The sequence below is a fragment of the Odocoileus virginianus genome, chromosome 9 (genome assembly GCF_023699985.2).
Source record: "Odocoileus virginianus isolate 20LAN1187 ecotype Illinois chromosome 9, Ovbor_1.2, whole genome shotgun sequence".
Taxonomy (NCBI): Eukaryota; Metazoa; Chordata; class Mammalia; order Artiodactyla; family Cervidae; genus Odocoileus; species Odocoileus virginianus.
Genome location: NC_069682.1, coordinates 29,017,107 through 29,035,437, shown reverse-complemented (window position 1 = coordinate 29,035,437; position 18,331 = coordinate 29,017,107). Strand labels below are relative to the sequence as shown.

At 37.1% G+C, this 18,331-nt stretch overlaps 1 protein-coding gene across 1 annotated transcript in view; it reads left to right on the top strand.

Moving 5' to 3' along the window:
• Positions 1-15,513, top strand: part of ST8SIA6 (ST8 alpha-N-acetyl-neuraminide alpha-2,8-sialyltransferase 6) — a 159,827-nt gene extending 144,314 nt beyond the window's left edge. The window contains exons 5-8 of the mRNA XM_070471835.1: positions 2,127-2,271; positions 7,027-7,139; positions 11,330-11,422; positions 13,065-15,513. Of these exons, the coding sequence (XP_070327936.1) occupies positions 2,127-2,271; positions 7,027-7,139; positions 11,330-11,422; positions 13,065-13,533 (820 nt within the window). The 3' untranslated portion in view covers positions 13,534-15,513. The remainder of the gene's footprint in view (positions 1-2,126; positions 2,272-7,026; positions 7,140-11,329; positions 11,423-13,064) is intronic.
• The last annotated feature ends 2,818 nt before the right edge of the window (positions 15,514-18,331 follow it).

Below are 18,331 nucleotides of genomic sequence, written 5' to 3'. Positions count from 1 at the left end.
AATAATATCATAGCACTGACTTTTCATACCCTGAAAATTATTGGAATCCAAGGTGACTGGAATGTAATTCAAAATGAATAGGACTTCCCTGGTGGTCCAGTGGTTAAGAATTCACTTTGCAATTCAGGGGACATAGGTTCAATCCCATCCCTGGTCAGGAACTAAGATCCCACATGCCACAACCAAGGATACCATGTACTGCAACTAAGACCTGACACAGCCAAATAAATGAATAAATATTTTTTTAAATGACCATGGTAGACCAGAGTGTTGTATTTTTTTTCAAAGGAACCAAGTTCAGTAGGAACATATATAAAAGTATACCCTTCAGGACCAAAAACCAATTTAAACATGTTCAGTGTAGAAGAACCAGTTGGGAATCTAGGGTATCAATACCCACTAAGTATTCACTGTTCCTTGTGCTCTGATAGGACCCAACTATAATATATATTTTTAAGTAAACAGAGAAACATGTAAATGTTTAAAGATGAACAAGATGACTTTAGTGAAAAACTGGTCTTATGAAAAAAATCTGAGAGAAGAGGAAATTCTCTAAATGCATCAAGATTGAAAAAGTTCAAGCTTTGCTTGATGGTTACCATTTTCATTTACATGAAGTGTTTTTGTGGAAAGATTCTGTGAGAAACTAACCAGAGAAGTGGATTTAAGAGAAGAGTGTTCAGTTGTGCAAATGACAGAGTCTCTTGACTTCAAGGTTGTGAAATTACGATCAAGAGATTATATGGAATCTACATCTCTGGAGAATTACACTTGCAAAATGTAAATTCTGAGTGGTTCTGGATTCACCTGCCAGAAGTTGGGGGTAAACTCGGATGGTCCCTGGAAGGACCTTTCTGGGTCTGCATTCTGGCAGTAAGGTGTCACTCCACTGGAATAGTTAACAGACATTGCTTGGCTCTAAATTTCACTAAACTTTCTCTAAAGAATGGCAGCTTTAAATTCGCCTCACTTAAAAATTCACCCTATTAATGTGCATCAGTGCAGTTATGGTTAGCTGTACTGTATTGTATACTTGCAATTTGCTAAGAAGGTAACTCTCAAGTATTCTTACCATAAAAAAAAAAAGAAAGATGACTGTGTGGAGTGATGGGATATGTTGATTAGTTTGATTATGGTGATGACTATACAATATGTGTGAGTATGAAAACATGAACATAAACAATTTGCATTTGTGAATTTTTTTTTTTTTTTTTTTTTGCCACACTGCATGGCTTACAGGATCTTAGTTCCCTGACCAAGAGATTGAACCCAGGCCCTCTGCCATAGTGGCCTAACCACTGAACCACCAGGGAATTCCCTGAATTTGTGAATTATACTTCAGTGAAACTTGAAAAAAATCACTGTTGAAGTGATTCTTTTTGTTGAAGTTATCTTATAAAAAATGATTACATATTGCTTTGGTGATAGTGTGTGATACTGATCTTAATTTGATTTCTATACTTTTTAATAAAATAATTAGAAACTATTCTGTCATTGTCTTTTTGTTGTTACAACATTATCATGAGAAAGAAGTCTTTATATTTATTTCCTTATTTATTTATTTTTGGCAGCGCTGGGTCTTTGTTGCTGTGTTGAGGCAAGCGGGAGTTACTCTCTAGTTGAGTTGCCCGGACTTCTCATTGTGGTGGTTTCCTTTGTTGCAGAGCATGGGCTCTAGGGCACATGGGCTCAGTAGTTGTGGCTCCCAGATTCTAGAGCACAGCTCAATAGTTGTGGCACACGGACTTAGTTGTTCTACGGCATGTGGGATCTTCCTGGAGCAGGGCTTGAGTCCATGTTCAGTGCATTGGCAGGTGGATTCTTAACCACTGGGCCACCAGAGAAGTCCCAAGTCTTTATATGTAAACCATTATATACTTAGTATTTCCTATGGGTGACTCACTCCCTACCTGAGTGGACGTACTTTAGTGTTCTTTGCTATTTTATCCTTGCCCCATCCAGGGCCAGTTAGAATGGAATGAGATAAAAATGTCATCCTTGTGAATGAGGTACCTTCTCTCTGAAAGTCGATATGGCAAAATTCTCTTCTGCATTTTCCATCCTCATCTCTATTTTGGATTTCTTAATCTTAATCCTTGACTCACTTCTCTCCTTATCCTTCGCAGGGCAAAACTCGCTTCCTGTTGTGATGCTGTTCAAAACTTCATTGTTTCTCAAAACAACACTCCCATTGGGACCAACATGACCTATGAGGTGGAAAGTAAAAGCAAAATCCAAATTAGAGAAAACATTTTTGATATGTTGCCAGTGGTGAGTGAAAATTTCTTGTGGTTTCTTTGTGTCACCATTTAAGGTGAACATTGTCTCAGATGAAGATGTAAAAATGGAGGAGCTGATTCATTAAAATGCCACACTCTGATGTGTAAGATACGTATGGTGGTCCGTTTTCAGCAGTAAACTCTTCTAGCTCTTGAGTCTTCATGACTCATTCTTGTATGAGACGAAGTATTGGGCTTTCTGCATAGTAATTACCAGGACTTGGGGAGATAACCATTTTTTAGCTGATTTTTCCACTTGGTTTTGGTGACTAACTCAATTTTTTCACAAAGAAATCTTTGGGAAGTAAATACATTAGAATTCCTGGTTAGTAAACATCGCTTCCACTAGACAGGGTTGTTTTTTTTTTTAATTTAAAATTTTAAAATTTAAGATGAATTTAGTTTGTGGGAAGCAATCTGAGAAAGATTTAAAATATACATAATTAAGAAATTCAAATTGACAAAGATGACCATAAAAACAAATGGTGAAAGTGATATAGTTAGATATGAAGGAACGACAGATAAGAATGAAAAATATAACAATGAAATCAATAGTAGAAAAGATAATTTTTATCCTTTTTTTCCTAGTCAGGGTTTTTTATCTATTGTGTTCACTGATGTATCCCAAGTTCCTAGAACATTTCCCAGTGCATAGATGCATTCATTATATTTTCATTTATTAAACTAAGTAATGATACATTGTCATTACAATATAAATCCAAACTTGGGGGAGATTTTTCTCATGAAGAATATCCCACTGCTAATAAACTATACTTTCAGACATATTTTTATGATTTGATGAAAAGCAGTTAGGCCACATCAGTGGTCAAAATGGGATCACTATATATGCAGTTTACCAACTGTAGAATATTCAGTTCTTACAATTAATTCCATTATGTTGGACATTTGACTTCTTTTGATTGTTTTATTGTCATGTAAGTTGTTCCAGTTGTTTCCAAAAATATTACAATTAAAGGGAAGTATAGTTTTCTGGGAATGAACAAAATCAATATAAAATGTTAGAGAAAAAATATTGCACATTTTCTAGAAGGGAATGGGGACCAATTCATACAGCATTCTGAAAATCCCCTCATGATTCACTGAAATTACCAATAGCTAAAATGATAGCAACTAAAGATGGCTCAGTGGTCAAGAATCTGCCTACATTATAGAAGACCCAGGTTTGATCCCTGGGTCAGGAAGATCCTCTGGAGAAAGGAATGGCAAACCACTCCAGTATTCTCGCCTGGAGAATTCCATGGACAGAGGAGCCTGGAGGGCTACAGTCTTTGGGGTCACAGAGAGTCGGACACGACTGAGTGACTGACACTTTCATTTTCAAAGAATATTTATATCCCTTATCAGAGAAGGCCTTGGGGAAGTCCACGGGGAGCAACTCTTTCACCCATGCCATTTTTTCTAGTGTTTTCCTTGCTGTAGGCTGGCCAGAATAGAGGGACAGCAGGTATGTTTTGCTTCTGATTGGCACCTTGAAAAGAATAACTTAACATAAGCTTAATAATTCTGGATGAGATTAACAACACCATCCATTTTCCAAATTGATGCTGACTTTTTAATACTGAGGGGAGGAAATTGCGAAGTTAATAAACAACTGCAAAGTGAACTCACTTTTCTGTGTTTCTTCAACATCCTGTCCGTGGACACAGCATCCAGAGTTGCTTTCCGCACGCCCACCCTGCTCTCTTCTGCCAGGCACACAGTGAGCAAATCGCAGTGTTAGATGCTTTTGATGAAATGTTGTAAAGTCACTTTCTCCAAAAACTGCCAAGTAACTTGAAAAGAAACAACAAAGTTGGTTTTCTTTTTTGTGTGTGTGTCTCCATTTCATTTTATTTTACTTACTTTTGGTCACACTGCAAAGGCATGCAGGATCTCAGTTCCCTGGCCAGGGATCAAACCCATGCCCACCTGCAGTGGAAGTAATCACTGGACCACCAGGGAAGTCCCCAAATTTGGTTGACAATTGGAATGAGCAACAAGCAGACTGTTTAGTTGCCCAAAGTTGCATTTTATTAGGAGGTTTAAGGGACATTGAAATTTTCATTTATTTAATCTCCTACTGAACGTAAGATCTCAAAACGTATGGATTTTTTCTTCCTAGTTGACCAAGAAACCAGAGAAAAATATTCATTATATTAAGTGCTTAATTGGAGATAGGTTTCTCTCAGTAATCTCTTCTATTGTACCATAAAGAGACTATTTACATTCCATCCTATCTGTAAAGTTCAGAATTTACTGTGGTATTGTTTAGTAAACACTGTCTGAAAACATCTCCAGCTGTTAATAGAAGTTCAGTGACTTGCAATAGTCAGAGGTATGTGAGAACCATTCATTAAAGAGCCAGGCATTCTGCTGGGCATCAAAGCCACACAGGGAAATAAGGCATGTCATTTTTTTTTTAATGTATTTTAATTAATTGTTTGACCATGCCAAGCAGCATGTGGCATCTTAGTTCCCCATCCAGGGACTGAACCCATACCCTCTGCAATGAAAGTGTGGGTTCTTAACCACTGACCCATCAGGGAAGCCCCAAGGCACGTGCTTAAGTTAACCCTTACCCCTTGAATGAGAGCATCTGTAAGATGACAGTGGACTATGAAACAGACTGCCTGGGCTTGAATCCCAGCTCTGCTGCGCTCTAGCCATTACTTTTTTTTTTCCCCCATTTATTTTTATTAGTTGGAGGCTAATTACTTTACAATATTGTAATGGTTTTTGCCATACATTGACATGAATCAACCATGGATTTACATGTGTTCCCCATCCCGATCCCTCTCCCACCTGCCTCCCCATCCCATCCCTCTGGGTCTTCCCAGTGCACCAGCCCTGAGCACCCGTCTCATGCATCCAGCCTGGGCTGGTGATCTGTTTCACCCTTGATAGCATGCTTGTTTCAATGCTGTTCTCTCAGAACATCCCACCCTCGCCTTCTCCCACAGAGTCCAAAAGTCTGTTCTGTACATCTGTGTCTCTTTCGCATATAGGGTTATTGTTACCATCTTTTCTTCTCTGTATCGTTCCAGTTTTAGTATATCTGCTGCCGAAGCGAGCACTCTAGCCATTGCTTAACTTGTGCCTCCATCTTCTTTGTAAAATGCTCATAAGGCTGTTGTATGGATTCTATGTGTTAAGTTACAACTCAGAAAAGTGCTTTTCACATAAGAAGCACAATATGATTTTTCATTTTTAGGGACAATCCAGATGTGCTGAAACATAGTTCTCATCACTTGTTTGGCATCTCCCAATGCAGCATCAGCACAGGGCAGTCAGGTGACTCAGGGTCTGTAGGGCAGCTCAGAAGCACACTGGTCCAGGGGTGTGCTTGTACACCAGACAGGAGGGTTCCCTGACAGCAGCAGTGTAAATACCCCCGTTGTGGTGATTATAATTCACCACTGGTTTACAACCAGCTGACAAAATTCCTGAATATTTCCCAGTTGGTTCCCATAAGCTGGGACAGCTGGGTTCCAACCTGACACAGGATTATAACCAGGTGGCCACTGGGCCAGCAGTCACTCATTGAGAAGTGATGTTCCTCTGGGCAAGTGCAGTGAAAGATGAGGGGGAATGAAAAGTAATAAAATACTCCCTGCCCCTTAAGTACCTACGTTCACATTCTAGAGACAAAACAGGTGAATCAGGACCTTGTATTGTGGAAGTCTGTGCTGACATCCTTGTTGCTGATTAAGGTCACAGCATGACTTCCAGAAAAGTGATCAGCAAAGGCCAACAACAGTGTCCAATTGACCAGTTATTTTCAGACTGTGAAGGATTTGGTCATAGTGAAGGGTCTTTGGGGATTGGCCAGTTGGATCCTTGGAGGAAACAAAAATGGTTCTGGTCTTGGAAATGAATTTGAAATAAATCAGCACAGAGTGACTAGACTTCCTCAAAGCACTGTGGCTGATCATTTATGGAGACAGCAGGTGTAAATTTCCTGTCATCACTGAGCTTGAAGATCTCACTATTTAAGAAGCACAGAGAACTTTTGTTAAATCAACTGTTAATTTTATGGCCAAGAGTAGAGAATTTAATGCAACTTTATAATTGCTTTATTTTTGGCTGAAAATTTTGGCTGTTTGTCGGAAAGACCCATGTGAAATTTTGTCATCCTCAATTTATTTACTTAGTTATGGGACATAAAATAAAGTACATTTTAAAAGCAAATGTATTATATTTAATATTTTTACATTATATTGTATATGATATGCTATGTATTCCTCTCAAGAAAAATGAAACAGGTTTACAGGATTTCTTTTTTTTTAATCAATTAATTTATTTATTTTGGCTGTGCTGTGTATCTTCATTGTTTTGCCCTGGCTTTCTCTAGTTACGGCAAGTGGGGACTACCCTCTAGTGATGCACGGGCTTCCCATTGCTGCGGCTTCTCTTGTGCGGCCCAGGCTCCGGGCTCACGGGCTTCAGTAGTTACAGCTCACAGGCTCTAGAGGGCGCAGGCTTCAGTAGTTGTGGTGCACAGGCTTAGTTGCTCCATGCCAAGTGGAATCTTCCCAGCAGGGATCGAGGCCATATTCCCTGACCACCAGGGAACTCCTACAGGGTATCTTATGATTAGTCAGAAGTTGATTCACATGCTATGGTATTGCTTCTTGTTCTTTTTCTTTCCTTAGTATATGTAAAACTTCAGCTACTTGAATTAAGCTGATGATGTTTATGGTTCTAAAACTAAAGATATTTATGGCAATTTTTCCCTTTCTCTTGAAAGTTTCAGCCTTTTGTGGGATACTCTTTTAATCAGTGTGCAGTGGTTGGAAACGGGGGGATTCTGAATCAGTCTCTCTGTGGAGCTGAAATCGATAAATCTGACTTCGTTTTTAGGTAAGTACTGTCAAATTGTCTTTTTTTAAAATCCAAGATCAGTTGGATATTTTAAAGGAATAGTCTAAAGATATTCTGTTTAAATTTTGATCTTTGAACTTTGTTGCTTAAGCCTACAGTTTATCTGGTGTGTTTTCTGAAGTGTTAAATGGATCATGAGTTCCTTTGAATGTTGATACCAGAAAGATAAAACTGTGCTATGCTTACTAAACTTTCTAAAAACCCTGTATGAAATCATGGTGAAAGAGATCTTCACTGAAGGACTTGTCAGAGCCTTCAGTGTATCAAGGATAACTTTTTTTTTTCTTAAACAGCATTTCAAGAAAACTTTGTTTTCAGGTAATACTTGTGAAAATGCTGACTTCGATTTTGTATAGCCGTACAACATCATTGTTTATTTAGGTTTCTGGCCTGAAATTTAAGGGGAAAAAAATGTGGCTTGTAAAATTCTGATCTTTTAAAATGTTTATATCTCAGCTAGCTTGCCAAAAACAGAAACAAAAGTGGTTCCTATGTGTTTCTGAACTAATAAGAAAAACCAGAGAGCATCTCCACTTTCAGAACATGATGGAAAGATAGATGATTCATCCTTGTGAGGATGGATTTCAGTTGAAATGTACCTTTTCATAAAGTTGAAATCTGTTTCTTCCTATTTCATGAGCACTGACTGCATGCATCAGAGGAAGATCCTTTGATCTTTATTGATTTAATGCTGCCCTTTTTATTAACACATGAAAAGGAAACACAATTTTGAATCAGGAGCTCCCCCTCATTTTAATCTCATTTAGAATTTTATGCTGAAAGTAATGACAGAACAGACCTGGCAGTCCAACAATTATTGTGTTCCTCATGATGAATGTGGAAATGGCGAATACCTGCATGATTTAGCCATTTTGTTAAAGTACTCAGTATGGAAAAGCCAGGGGGAAAATAAATAATTCTTCTCATAATAGACTTTTTATAGACTGAAAATTCCCAAAACATCTGGGGTGAATAGTATGCCTAAATATAGCAGGTATAAGAAATACAAGTTTAGGTTTAAAAAAAAAGAAATACAAGTTTAGGTTTAACAAGCAGAAAAAAAAACAACAACTCAACAGCTACTTAATTTATAACTCTGAAATAAATGTATATATTCTAGATTCTGCATTTGCTGATGCCAAGTATTTTTCTGAATAGAGAGTTCATTTTGAAGTTAACCTTCCAAACAGAAAGGTCAGATGTCATTAAAATTTATTTAATGTTTCAGCCTATATCGATTTTGGCCATAGATGTTTCATAGTTTATAAAACCATCTGGAAACTGCTTGTGATTATTTTTCATTTCAGAAGATTGGGAGCTGTCGATTAAAAGTGTAAGGAACAAGAATAGGTGTTGAGTGGCTTCACTGTACTATATATATGCAATACACCATATTCCCCCTATGGGTCTCCAGTGATAGCATATTCAAAATCATTTTTGAGTCTTCAAAAGGATATGAAGTGGTTATGTTCTAGAAAGTAGATTTGTTACAGGAAGTCCACTAATGAAGTTATTTCTGTGGCCTGTTATCTATGATTAATATTTGTATTTTCCAAAGTGCCATCTTTGTTTTAGGATGTATCTTTTTTATCAGTGAGGGAAATACATGTTTCATTTATTCATATATTTCACAGAGGATGAAATAGATTATTTTAACCTCAGGAGCATTGCAGAACACAGTCAAATTTAAACAGCTTTCCTCAGAGATGCTCCCTTTGTATATATAACTTTAAAGAAATGGTCTACTTGAAATTCTGTAAATGATACTTAGGGAATCATAACCAACTTTCCCTTTTTTTGTGACAAGAATATGCTTACTCAAAATTACAATTCTTAATTTGTTTTCCAATTTAAAAACCAATTAGTACTCAAAAGAGGATGAGAACATCAATATGAAAGCATCATTATAAGAACATTAGAGCTTTATTTATTAACAGCTTAATTTGGTGGAAAAACTATCCATATGGGAATCATGAAATTTTTAATTTTTTATATACGCTTTGCTTCTGGCACACATTATAACCATAATGACAATGCCTTAGTTTTAAAAAATTTGTAAATTGACAATGATACCTAACAGAAGCCAAAGATATTAAGAAAAGGTGGCAAGAATACACAGAAGAACTATAATAAAAAGATCTTAATGACCCAAATAACTCCAGTGGTGTGATCACTCACCTAGAGCCAGATATCCTGGAATCCAAAGTCAAGTGGACCTTAGGAGACACCACTATGAACAAAGCTAGTGGAGGTGATGGGATTCCAACTGAGCTATTTCAGTTCCTAAAAGACGATGCCGTGAAAGTGCTGCACTCAGTGTGCCGGCAAATCTGGAGAACTCAGCAGTGGCCACAGGACTGGGAAAGGTCAGTTTTCATTCCAATCCCAAAGAAAAGCAATGCCAAAGAATATTCAAACTACTGCACAATTGCACTCATCTCACATGCTAGCAAAGTAATGCTCAAAATTCTCCAAGCATGGCTTCAACAGTACATGAACTGAGAACTTCCAGATGTTCAAGCTGGATTTAGAAAAGGCAGAGGAACCAGAGATCAAATTGCCAACCTCTGTTGGGTTATTGAAAAAGCAAGAGAGTTCCAGGAAAACATCTACTTCTGCTTTATTGACTACGCAAACTGTATGAATCACAACAAACTGTGAAAAATTCTTAAAGATGTGGGGATACCAGACCACCTTACCTGCCTCCTGAGAAATCTGTATACAGGTCAAGAAGCAACAGTTAGAAATAGACATGGAACAATGAACTGGTTCCAAATTGGGAAAGGAGTATGTAAAGGCTGTATATTGTCACCCTGATTATTTAACTTATGTGCAGAGTACATCATGCACAATGCCAGGCTGGATGAAGCAAAAGCTGGAATCAAGATTGCCGGGAGAAATGTCAATAACTTCAGATATGCAGATGCCACCACCCTGATGGCAGAAAGTGAAGAGGGACTGAGGAGTCTCTTGATGAAAGTGAAAAAGGAGAGTGAAAAAGCTGGCTTAAAACTCAGCATTCAAAAAACTAAGATCATGGCATCCAGTCCCCTCACTTTATGGCAAATAGATAGGTATCAATGGAAACAGTGAGAGACTTTATTTTCTTGGGCTCCAAAATCACTGCAGATGGTAACTGCAGCCATGAAATTAAAAGATGCTTGGTCCTTGGAAGAAAAGGTATGACCAACCTAGACAGCATATTAAAAAGCAGAGACATTACTTTGAAAACAAAGGTCCATCTAGTCAAAGTTAATGGTTTTTCTAGTAGTCATGTATGTAAGAGCTGGACCATAAAGAAAGCTGAGTGCCGAAGAATTGATGCTTTTGAACTGTGGTGTTGGAGAAGACTTTTGAGAGTCCTTTGGGCTGCAAGGAGATCAAACCAGTCAATGCTAAAGGAAATCAGTCCTGAGTATTCATTAGAAGGACTGATGCTGAAGCTGAAGCTCCAATACTTTGGCTACCTGATGCAAAGAACTGACTCATTGGAAAAGACTCTGATGCTGGGAAAGATTGAAGGCAGGAGAAGGGGACAACAGAAGATGAGATGGTTGGATGACATCACTGACTCGATGGACAAGAGTTTGAGCAAGCTTCAGGAGTTGGTGATGCACAGGGAAGCCTGGCGTGCTGTGGTCCATGGGATCACAGAGTTGGACACGATTGAGTAACTGAACTGAACTGACCACCATGGGAATCTAATTAATACAAATAATTTTTAAAAAAGGATTCTGAACTCTTCAAATGCTAGGCAAGGTGTAATTGTCACTTCTAGTTCTGTCACTGAAAGCATTTATCAGATTCTTATGTTTTATCCAATATTGAAATGCCAACTAAGAGTTTGTTGCTGTTGTTGTATAGTCACTAAGTCATGTCTGACTCTTTTGCAACCCCATAGACTATAGCCTGCCAGGGCATAGGATTTTCCAGCAAGAATATTGGAGTGGGTTGCCATTTCCTTCTCCAAGGGGTCTTCCCAACCCAGGGATCAAACCCGTGTCTGAATTCTGTACTTATTAAATATTTTCGATGGAAATCAGATGAATTCCGAGACTCTTTACAGCAGTAATTTTCTTCAATAAAATGAGAGTGGTCACATGCATATGTGTGGATGTACTTTTTTTTGAAAGTTATATTTTGAGAATATTTTGTCTTCCAAATTTCAGGTGTAATCTCCCCCCAACCACAGGAAATGTTACCAATGATGTTGGCACTAAAACCAACCTGGTGACTCTAAATCCCAGTATTATAAACCTAAGGTAAGTCCCTCCAAGTTACATAACTGTTTCAAGACCACTTTTTTATTATTTAACCTGTTTTATTATTTAAACTGTCTGAGCCCTAATCTTGCTGCTGAGACTGACTGGAATGGCTTTGTAAGGAAAATACATAAGAATATATTAGTAATTTAGGTTGTGGCTCATAAGAAGTATGTCCAGTTGTACTTCTAATGTCATAAGTCAAGGGTTGCTAATCAAAACAGAACTTACTTATCTCTTCATGTTTTGCACCAGTACTGAAGTTTATAAAAAATTATTTCCCTTCAGAATTTTAATGTTACTGTTTTGTCTTGATAAAACTTTCTTGAAAAAACTTAGTCTACTTAGAAGCTTCAGAGAGTAAGCCTTAGAAGAACCTGACAAAATTGTCAGGGCACTTTGGGCAGTTTATCACTAAAAAATAATTCCCATATTTTGTTTTCCACAATGTCACTACTATGAAATATTGGCTGTTTAATAAAAATCCCTTTAAAAGTGAAAGTGTTAGTATCTCAGTTGTGTCCAATTCTTTGTGACCCCGTGGACTGTAGCCTGCCACACTCCTCTGTCCATGGGATTCTCCAGACAAGAATACTGGAGTGGGTAGCCATTCTCTTCTTCAGGGGATGTTTCTGATCCAGGGGTCAAACCCTGGTCTCCTGCATTGCAGGCAGATTCTTTACTGTCTGAGCCCCCAAGGAAGCCCCAAAATCCCATCCTTAGTTTTATTCAGTTGGTTTCATCCAAAGTGATTAATAATTGTTATTAGTAGAACATATCCCTCAAATAGTTCTAGTATGGCTTAAGAGAATATAAAATATTGTACCTGTCTCCCCAGAGTTTATTTTCTAAACACATGCACTTAGGTATACCAGTGTATTTACTGAGGCATTATTTAAATTTAGCACATATCACGGTCCATGGAGGAAATTTAAGATGCATATGTGTGTGTGTGTATGCATATAGATATTTTAGGTTTTCTAAAGCAGAGATCCCCAGCCTCTGGGATCTAATGCCTAATGACCTGAGGTGGAACTGATAAAATAATAATAGAAATAAAGTACACAATAAAGATACTGCCCTTGAATCATCCCCAAACCACCCCCACCTCCCAGTTCATAGAAAAATTATCTTCTGTGAAACCAGTCCCTGGTGCCAAAAAGGTTGGGGACTGCTGTTCTAAAGGAAATTGTTATTTTATAATAATATGTACACTTGCATACAGCTCAATGAATTTTTTTAAATGTACAGATAATTTAAGAGTGTGCTATGTTTGAGAAAATGTGTCAGTATCATACATTTGGAAGGTGTCTCAGTATTAAAAAGCAACCTCAGGAAAAAATTTCTGAGTTTGAAGATAAAATAATTTTTAAAAATGTATGTCCAGCAAGGATATTGCTCTGTAAGAAGGTAGAAATGAAAGAATAGATATGCCAAGAAAGAAATGGAGACCTAACCCTTGATATTTATTATACAGGATGCTTACTTAACCCTAATTTCTCTGAATCTTCTGTTTGTCTCTTTTATATACAGTGACATAACTGGTTTTGTTTTTTGGTCAGTGGTGAATCCAGCTTCATGTTACCCAGACTGTTCCTTTGATGATTATTGTTAAAATCACAATGTTTTAAAAATTTGGCAGATACGGGAACTTAAAGGAAAAGAAAGCAGTATTTCTGGAGGACGTTGCAGCCTATGGAGATGCTTTCGTCCTTCTGCCTGCGTTTTCCTTCAGGGCCAATACTGCGGCCTCTTTTAAGGTATACCACACACTGAAGGAGTCTAAAGCAAGACAAAAGGTTTTATTTTTCCATCCCAAGTACCTGAAAAACCTTGCACTCTTCTGGAGGACTAAAGGTGTGACCGAATATCGCCTGTCCTCCGGCTTGATGATCACAAGCGTGGCAGTCGAGCTGTGTGAGAACGTGAAGCTGTATGGATTCTGGCCCTTCTCTAAAACTGGAGAGAACATGCCTGTCAGCCATCACTACTACGACAACGAGTTACCTAAACGCGGTTTCCACGAGATGCCCAAAGAGTATAAACAAATTCTCCAGCTTCACATGAAAGGCATCCTCAAGTTACAGTTTAGCAAATGTGAAACAGCCTGAATGCCTTTAAATGGGCATCATGTTCACATAATGCAGTTGGTGAGTAACAATATTCCCAAACACCAAGAGAGAGGGTTGTAGGGTTTCATAGGAAGAGTCCCAAAATTTGGTTGGCTCCATGCTCCACACTACGTTTGCAACCTTAGCAACTCGTTTAATTGTTCTGATCTTCAGTTTCTCTTCCTATAAAATGGGAATCATGAAATCTAACTCATATTAGGAAAATGTGATAATCTATGAAATTTTTGGCAAGTATTTGGTGTGAGGTAGGGACTCTAAGAATATTTCTTTGTTGATATTTTTAACAACCATTTTCACCCGCACCAGAGATATATTAAAAGGTAGGCTGTCTTAAAGACTCTTTTTGGAGAGAATAGCTGAGTTGCCTAGTACCACTGCAATTCTTTCTCTGGCAGGAACCTCTATTATCCATAAAATCTTTCCTGCCTTTCTTCCTATCTTAAAAAGTACATATAAGAAAATTGTTTACTTAAACAAAAAGCCTTTTGTTATTCAGGAATGACTTCTTAGGCTTCTAATTACATTCACTTGTGTCTTGAACTGCACTGTTGTAGTGGTTGGATTTAGGCCAATTCTTTTCCTCTTTTACATTTAAAAATCACTCTTTAACATACCTATATTTACTACTTCAAGGGCAGTTACAGTTTTTCTTATCTGTTGTCTTGTCTGTAGGGAAAAGCTGCTTCATGCTGACCCTTTCCCAAGCTCTGTGAGGGAGATATAAAAAATGAAAGGCCTGCAGGAAGGAAGAGTTGTGTGTTTTGTAAACACATTGATGTGCATTTTGTAAACACATTGTGCTCATTGTTCACTAAAGCTTTGAGGAGACAGTACTGTGAGGAATGAAACAAGAATGATTCAGTAGATTTCAGTGAAATCTATTTCAGAGTAGAGGTGGTTTCTGAATTAAACCTAGTAAAGGAGGAAGGCCTCACCAAATGAAGAAGAATCTAGGTAGAGGAAATTTGATCGGAGAGAAAGCAGTTCCCTTGATTCTGGTTGAAGTTATTTGAGGGTAAATCATGGTCTTTGCCCCCCAAACTTCCACATGATGGTGGGATATATAGCCCATGGGGGTGGTGGGTTGGACCCACATCTGTGAAATGGGAATAATACCAAGCTGATTGATTTCATAGGAAAGTCGTAAAAACTAAAACCCAGAGAAACTTAATTCTCAGCAAGGAAAGGTGTACGTTTACATGAGAACTAAGACTAATCATTTAAACACCAATATGAAATAAAGCTTAAGGAGACATTGAATACTAGCATTTTCACTGCACTCCCTTATATTATGATGATACATGTTAATGTAGTTTATCCCTGCAGCTATTGAATAAGTTATTTGACTTAAATAAGTAATTACGTGCACACTTTCCTACTCATTTTTGTACCAGTGTGAGAAGAGCAGAAATGGACAGCACAACAAATTCATTATGAATATAGTTCTGAATTCTTAACTTAGCCAGATTATTGTTTTATTCAACATTCACAAAAGAAAAAAAGAATCTGAACATTCACTTGTAAGAACACTCTGCTGCCAACTGCTTATTTTGCAAAACTAATCTTTAATTTTTAGTTTGATTGTAGTTGACTTTTGTGATACTTTTCTTAATTCACATTCTCATTTATTCTTCTATAGCAAATGAAACCTATTACCTCCATAAATTGGTTTAAAAGTTCATATATAAATATTTTCTAAAAGAACCATGCTTTTAGTTGCATAGAGTCTAATTTGTGTATCCTTTTGTAGCAATGAATAAATGACTGTTTTCTACTGCTTCTAATGTGTCTAATTAGTTTTTAAAAATCTGCTAGCAGGATTGGTAATGTCTCTATCATGTTATTAGCAGTGATTATGAAAAATAGATTGGAACACTCTAGTATTTTATAGTTTAGTAAAATGTTTCCCTCAAAATGTTTTCTGCTGGGTAGAAACTTCAACTTTGCTTTTTGATGACACTGAAAATACATGATTGATAAGTAAAAATAATAGAATATATTGAAATAAATCATTAAATATATAACATGGAGAATTTATAAGTTATTTTAATAAAAATCACATATGATTAGGACATTTAGAGCTTACTTAAGTTTTTCCTATTTTAACTTTGGATGTTTTGTCTAGAATATTAAAATAGAATTTTCAGTGTCACTGATAAGAATTTTGGAAATACTCAAAATAGTGTGAAAGCAAGGAGCATTGTCCCAAAGATACCCATGTCCCAGTAAAATATCAGTAGAAAAACTTAAATTGTGGAGGACATGGTATATCTTTTGCCATGAACACAACTGAAGTTGATTTCTTGTTTCACATTTGCATTAACGTTTGTGTTGCCAGCCTCAAAACATGTTGGTGTTTTTACAGCCATCCTACCTAGATTTACATTAGCCAAAACTGAGGTCTCAAACAACATGTATGTTGTTTGTATTGATTCCTGAGTTGGTCTGAGTTGTTGTGAAATCACAAGAGCTTGTAGTTACCTGTCCTTGTCTGAAACTCTCTTCACTTCTCTAGTGTCCTCAGAGTTGTCCTCAGAAATAAATGGGATGGGAGGATGGGGTTCACATGATATTATCAAAATTCATGTTCTGTTATACTTTTGTTGTTATTGTTCAGGCGCTAAGTCGTTTCTGACTATTGTCCTGCATTGGTAGGCAGGTTCTTTACCACTGAGCCACTAGCGAAACTCCTTATTATACTTTAAAAAGTTTAAAACAATCTGTTTTGGAACAGTAGGATGTTACTGGAGCATCACAATGGAACACATAGAAGATCATCGTCTGCCAGGAAATGTTATCATGTAATCTATCAGCTGTGTGAATTGGAAATCATAAGTAACAATTTTTGTTCTGTAATGGTGAGCTATTACATGTGTTTCACCAAGATCCAAACAAAAAGAGAAACTCTGAACTCCATTCTACAGATTTAGTGATTCACCAAGTCTGACATGACACTCTCAAGAAATCTCTGAATGTAATGAACACTTGTTAGATGAGTGAGTTTGATCTGCTCTTAAATTTCAGGTACATCTATAGGCATGGAAAACATAGTCAGTACTGGTGCTAGCCATTACCAAACCTTAGTTAGGACTCCAACTCATAATACTATCTGCTCCCAGTTTCTAAGGGAAATACCGGCTTGGTTGATTTCATTTTCTATTTGTTGTTTAGCATCATGGGGCAATGTAAATGAATAATAAGAGCCCAAAATAATTTCTATCAAAATCCAAGGGTAAAGGCAGAAATATTTATTTAAGCACATAAGAATGCTGTATGGTCCCTGGGAAGGATTCCATGAATAACTGCATGGAGTTAAATTTTACACAATGTAATAGTCCTTGAAGTCTCTGCTGTTTTTCCCTACTAACAAAAGGCAAGATAGATCATGACTTTCATGAAAGAAGATTTCCTTCTGCATATAAATTCAAACCCAGTAAATATGTGGGCACTCAGCCAGATAATCAGCCAAGGACATTTTTTTTGAGGAGTTACTATGTATAGAATACTGGAGTAAGCCATAAATCAAACCTGTTTGGGGCAAGATTTTTCCTTGCTTGCAAAAAAATTTACCAGTTAAATACTATATTGTGTCAAGTACCTTGAATCATCCCATAAATTTCAGAAAGCTTTGGGAAAATTGGAAAGTTTTGTGTAACAGGTATAAATAGCTACTACAGAAGGATAATTATAATGCAATGTATAGCATAGTTATGACAGTAAAAACATCACATGCAACGTGACACGGAGACACATTATTCTGCTACTAAGCCTTGAAGGAATTGCAGGAATTCACAATATCTGAAGCACTGGACCTAATTAGACTATTTCTTTCTTTATTCTTGATTTTTAAAAATCCACTTAGAGCCTCTGCATGAGTTCAGGGTTTACTGTCTGCATGTGGCTTCAGAAGGTTGACTCCAGAGTGAGCAGTCATCATTATCCTCCCGAAGATGGATGGCCAGGAATATTTTTCTTGCCCATCTCATCTGGATCATCACTCTTCCAAGAGCATTCTTCTTTTTATATATATAAAAAAGTGAGTGATGTATGATAGAGAAACATCACTTTATATAATGGAGAAAAGATCAACTCTTCAGCAGATGGTATTGGTGATATGGAAAAAAAGACAAATTTCTATAATACATTGCACTGTAGAAAAAGTTGGACTCTAGGCAGATTAAAGAGGGTTTAAAGGAAAAACTGCAGAGCTAATAGAGCAAAATGTAGGTAAGGGGCTGTTCTCTTTAAACATAACCCCGAAAGAATTTTTAATTAGGTTAAGAAATGATGACTATGGCTATGTTAAAATGAAGAATTTCTAGTCAGTGAACAACACCTTAAACAAAGCTAACAGGCAGTGACAGGACGGCATAGCTTTTAGCAATGGTAAAATTAATGACATTAATATAGAAACATTCTAGGAACTACAAATCAACAAATAAAATATGAGAAGCTCAATATAAAAATGAACAAAGAATAAGAATGTGCTCTACAAAGAGAAGAGCTGAGCAGCTAATAAGAATGGAAAGTGATGCTCAAGCTTACTAATATCTGAGAAATAAAAATGAGATCTATTTATTATATTGCTGAGAATTTGTAAGATCATTAATTCAGCCAGTTTGGAAAGCAGTCTCAAAGTACTGAGATAGTAAAATTAATTATTTGTCCTATGGCCCAGCTGTTCCACCTTTCACATCTGTGACTCAGAGAACTTCCTTTGTAGGTCCACAGGGAGACAAGTGTTAAGGTATTTATTTCAGGGACTTCCCTGGTGATC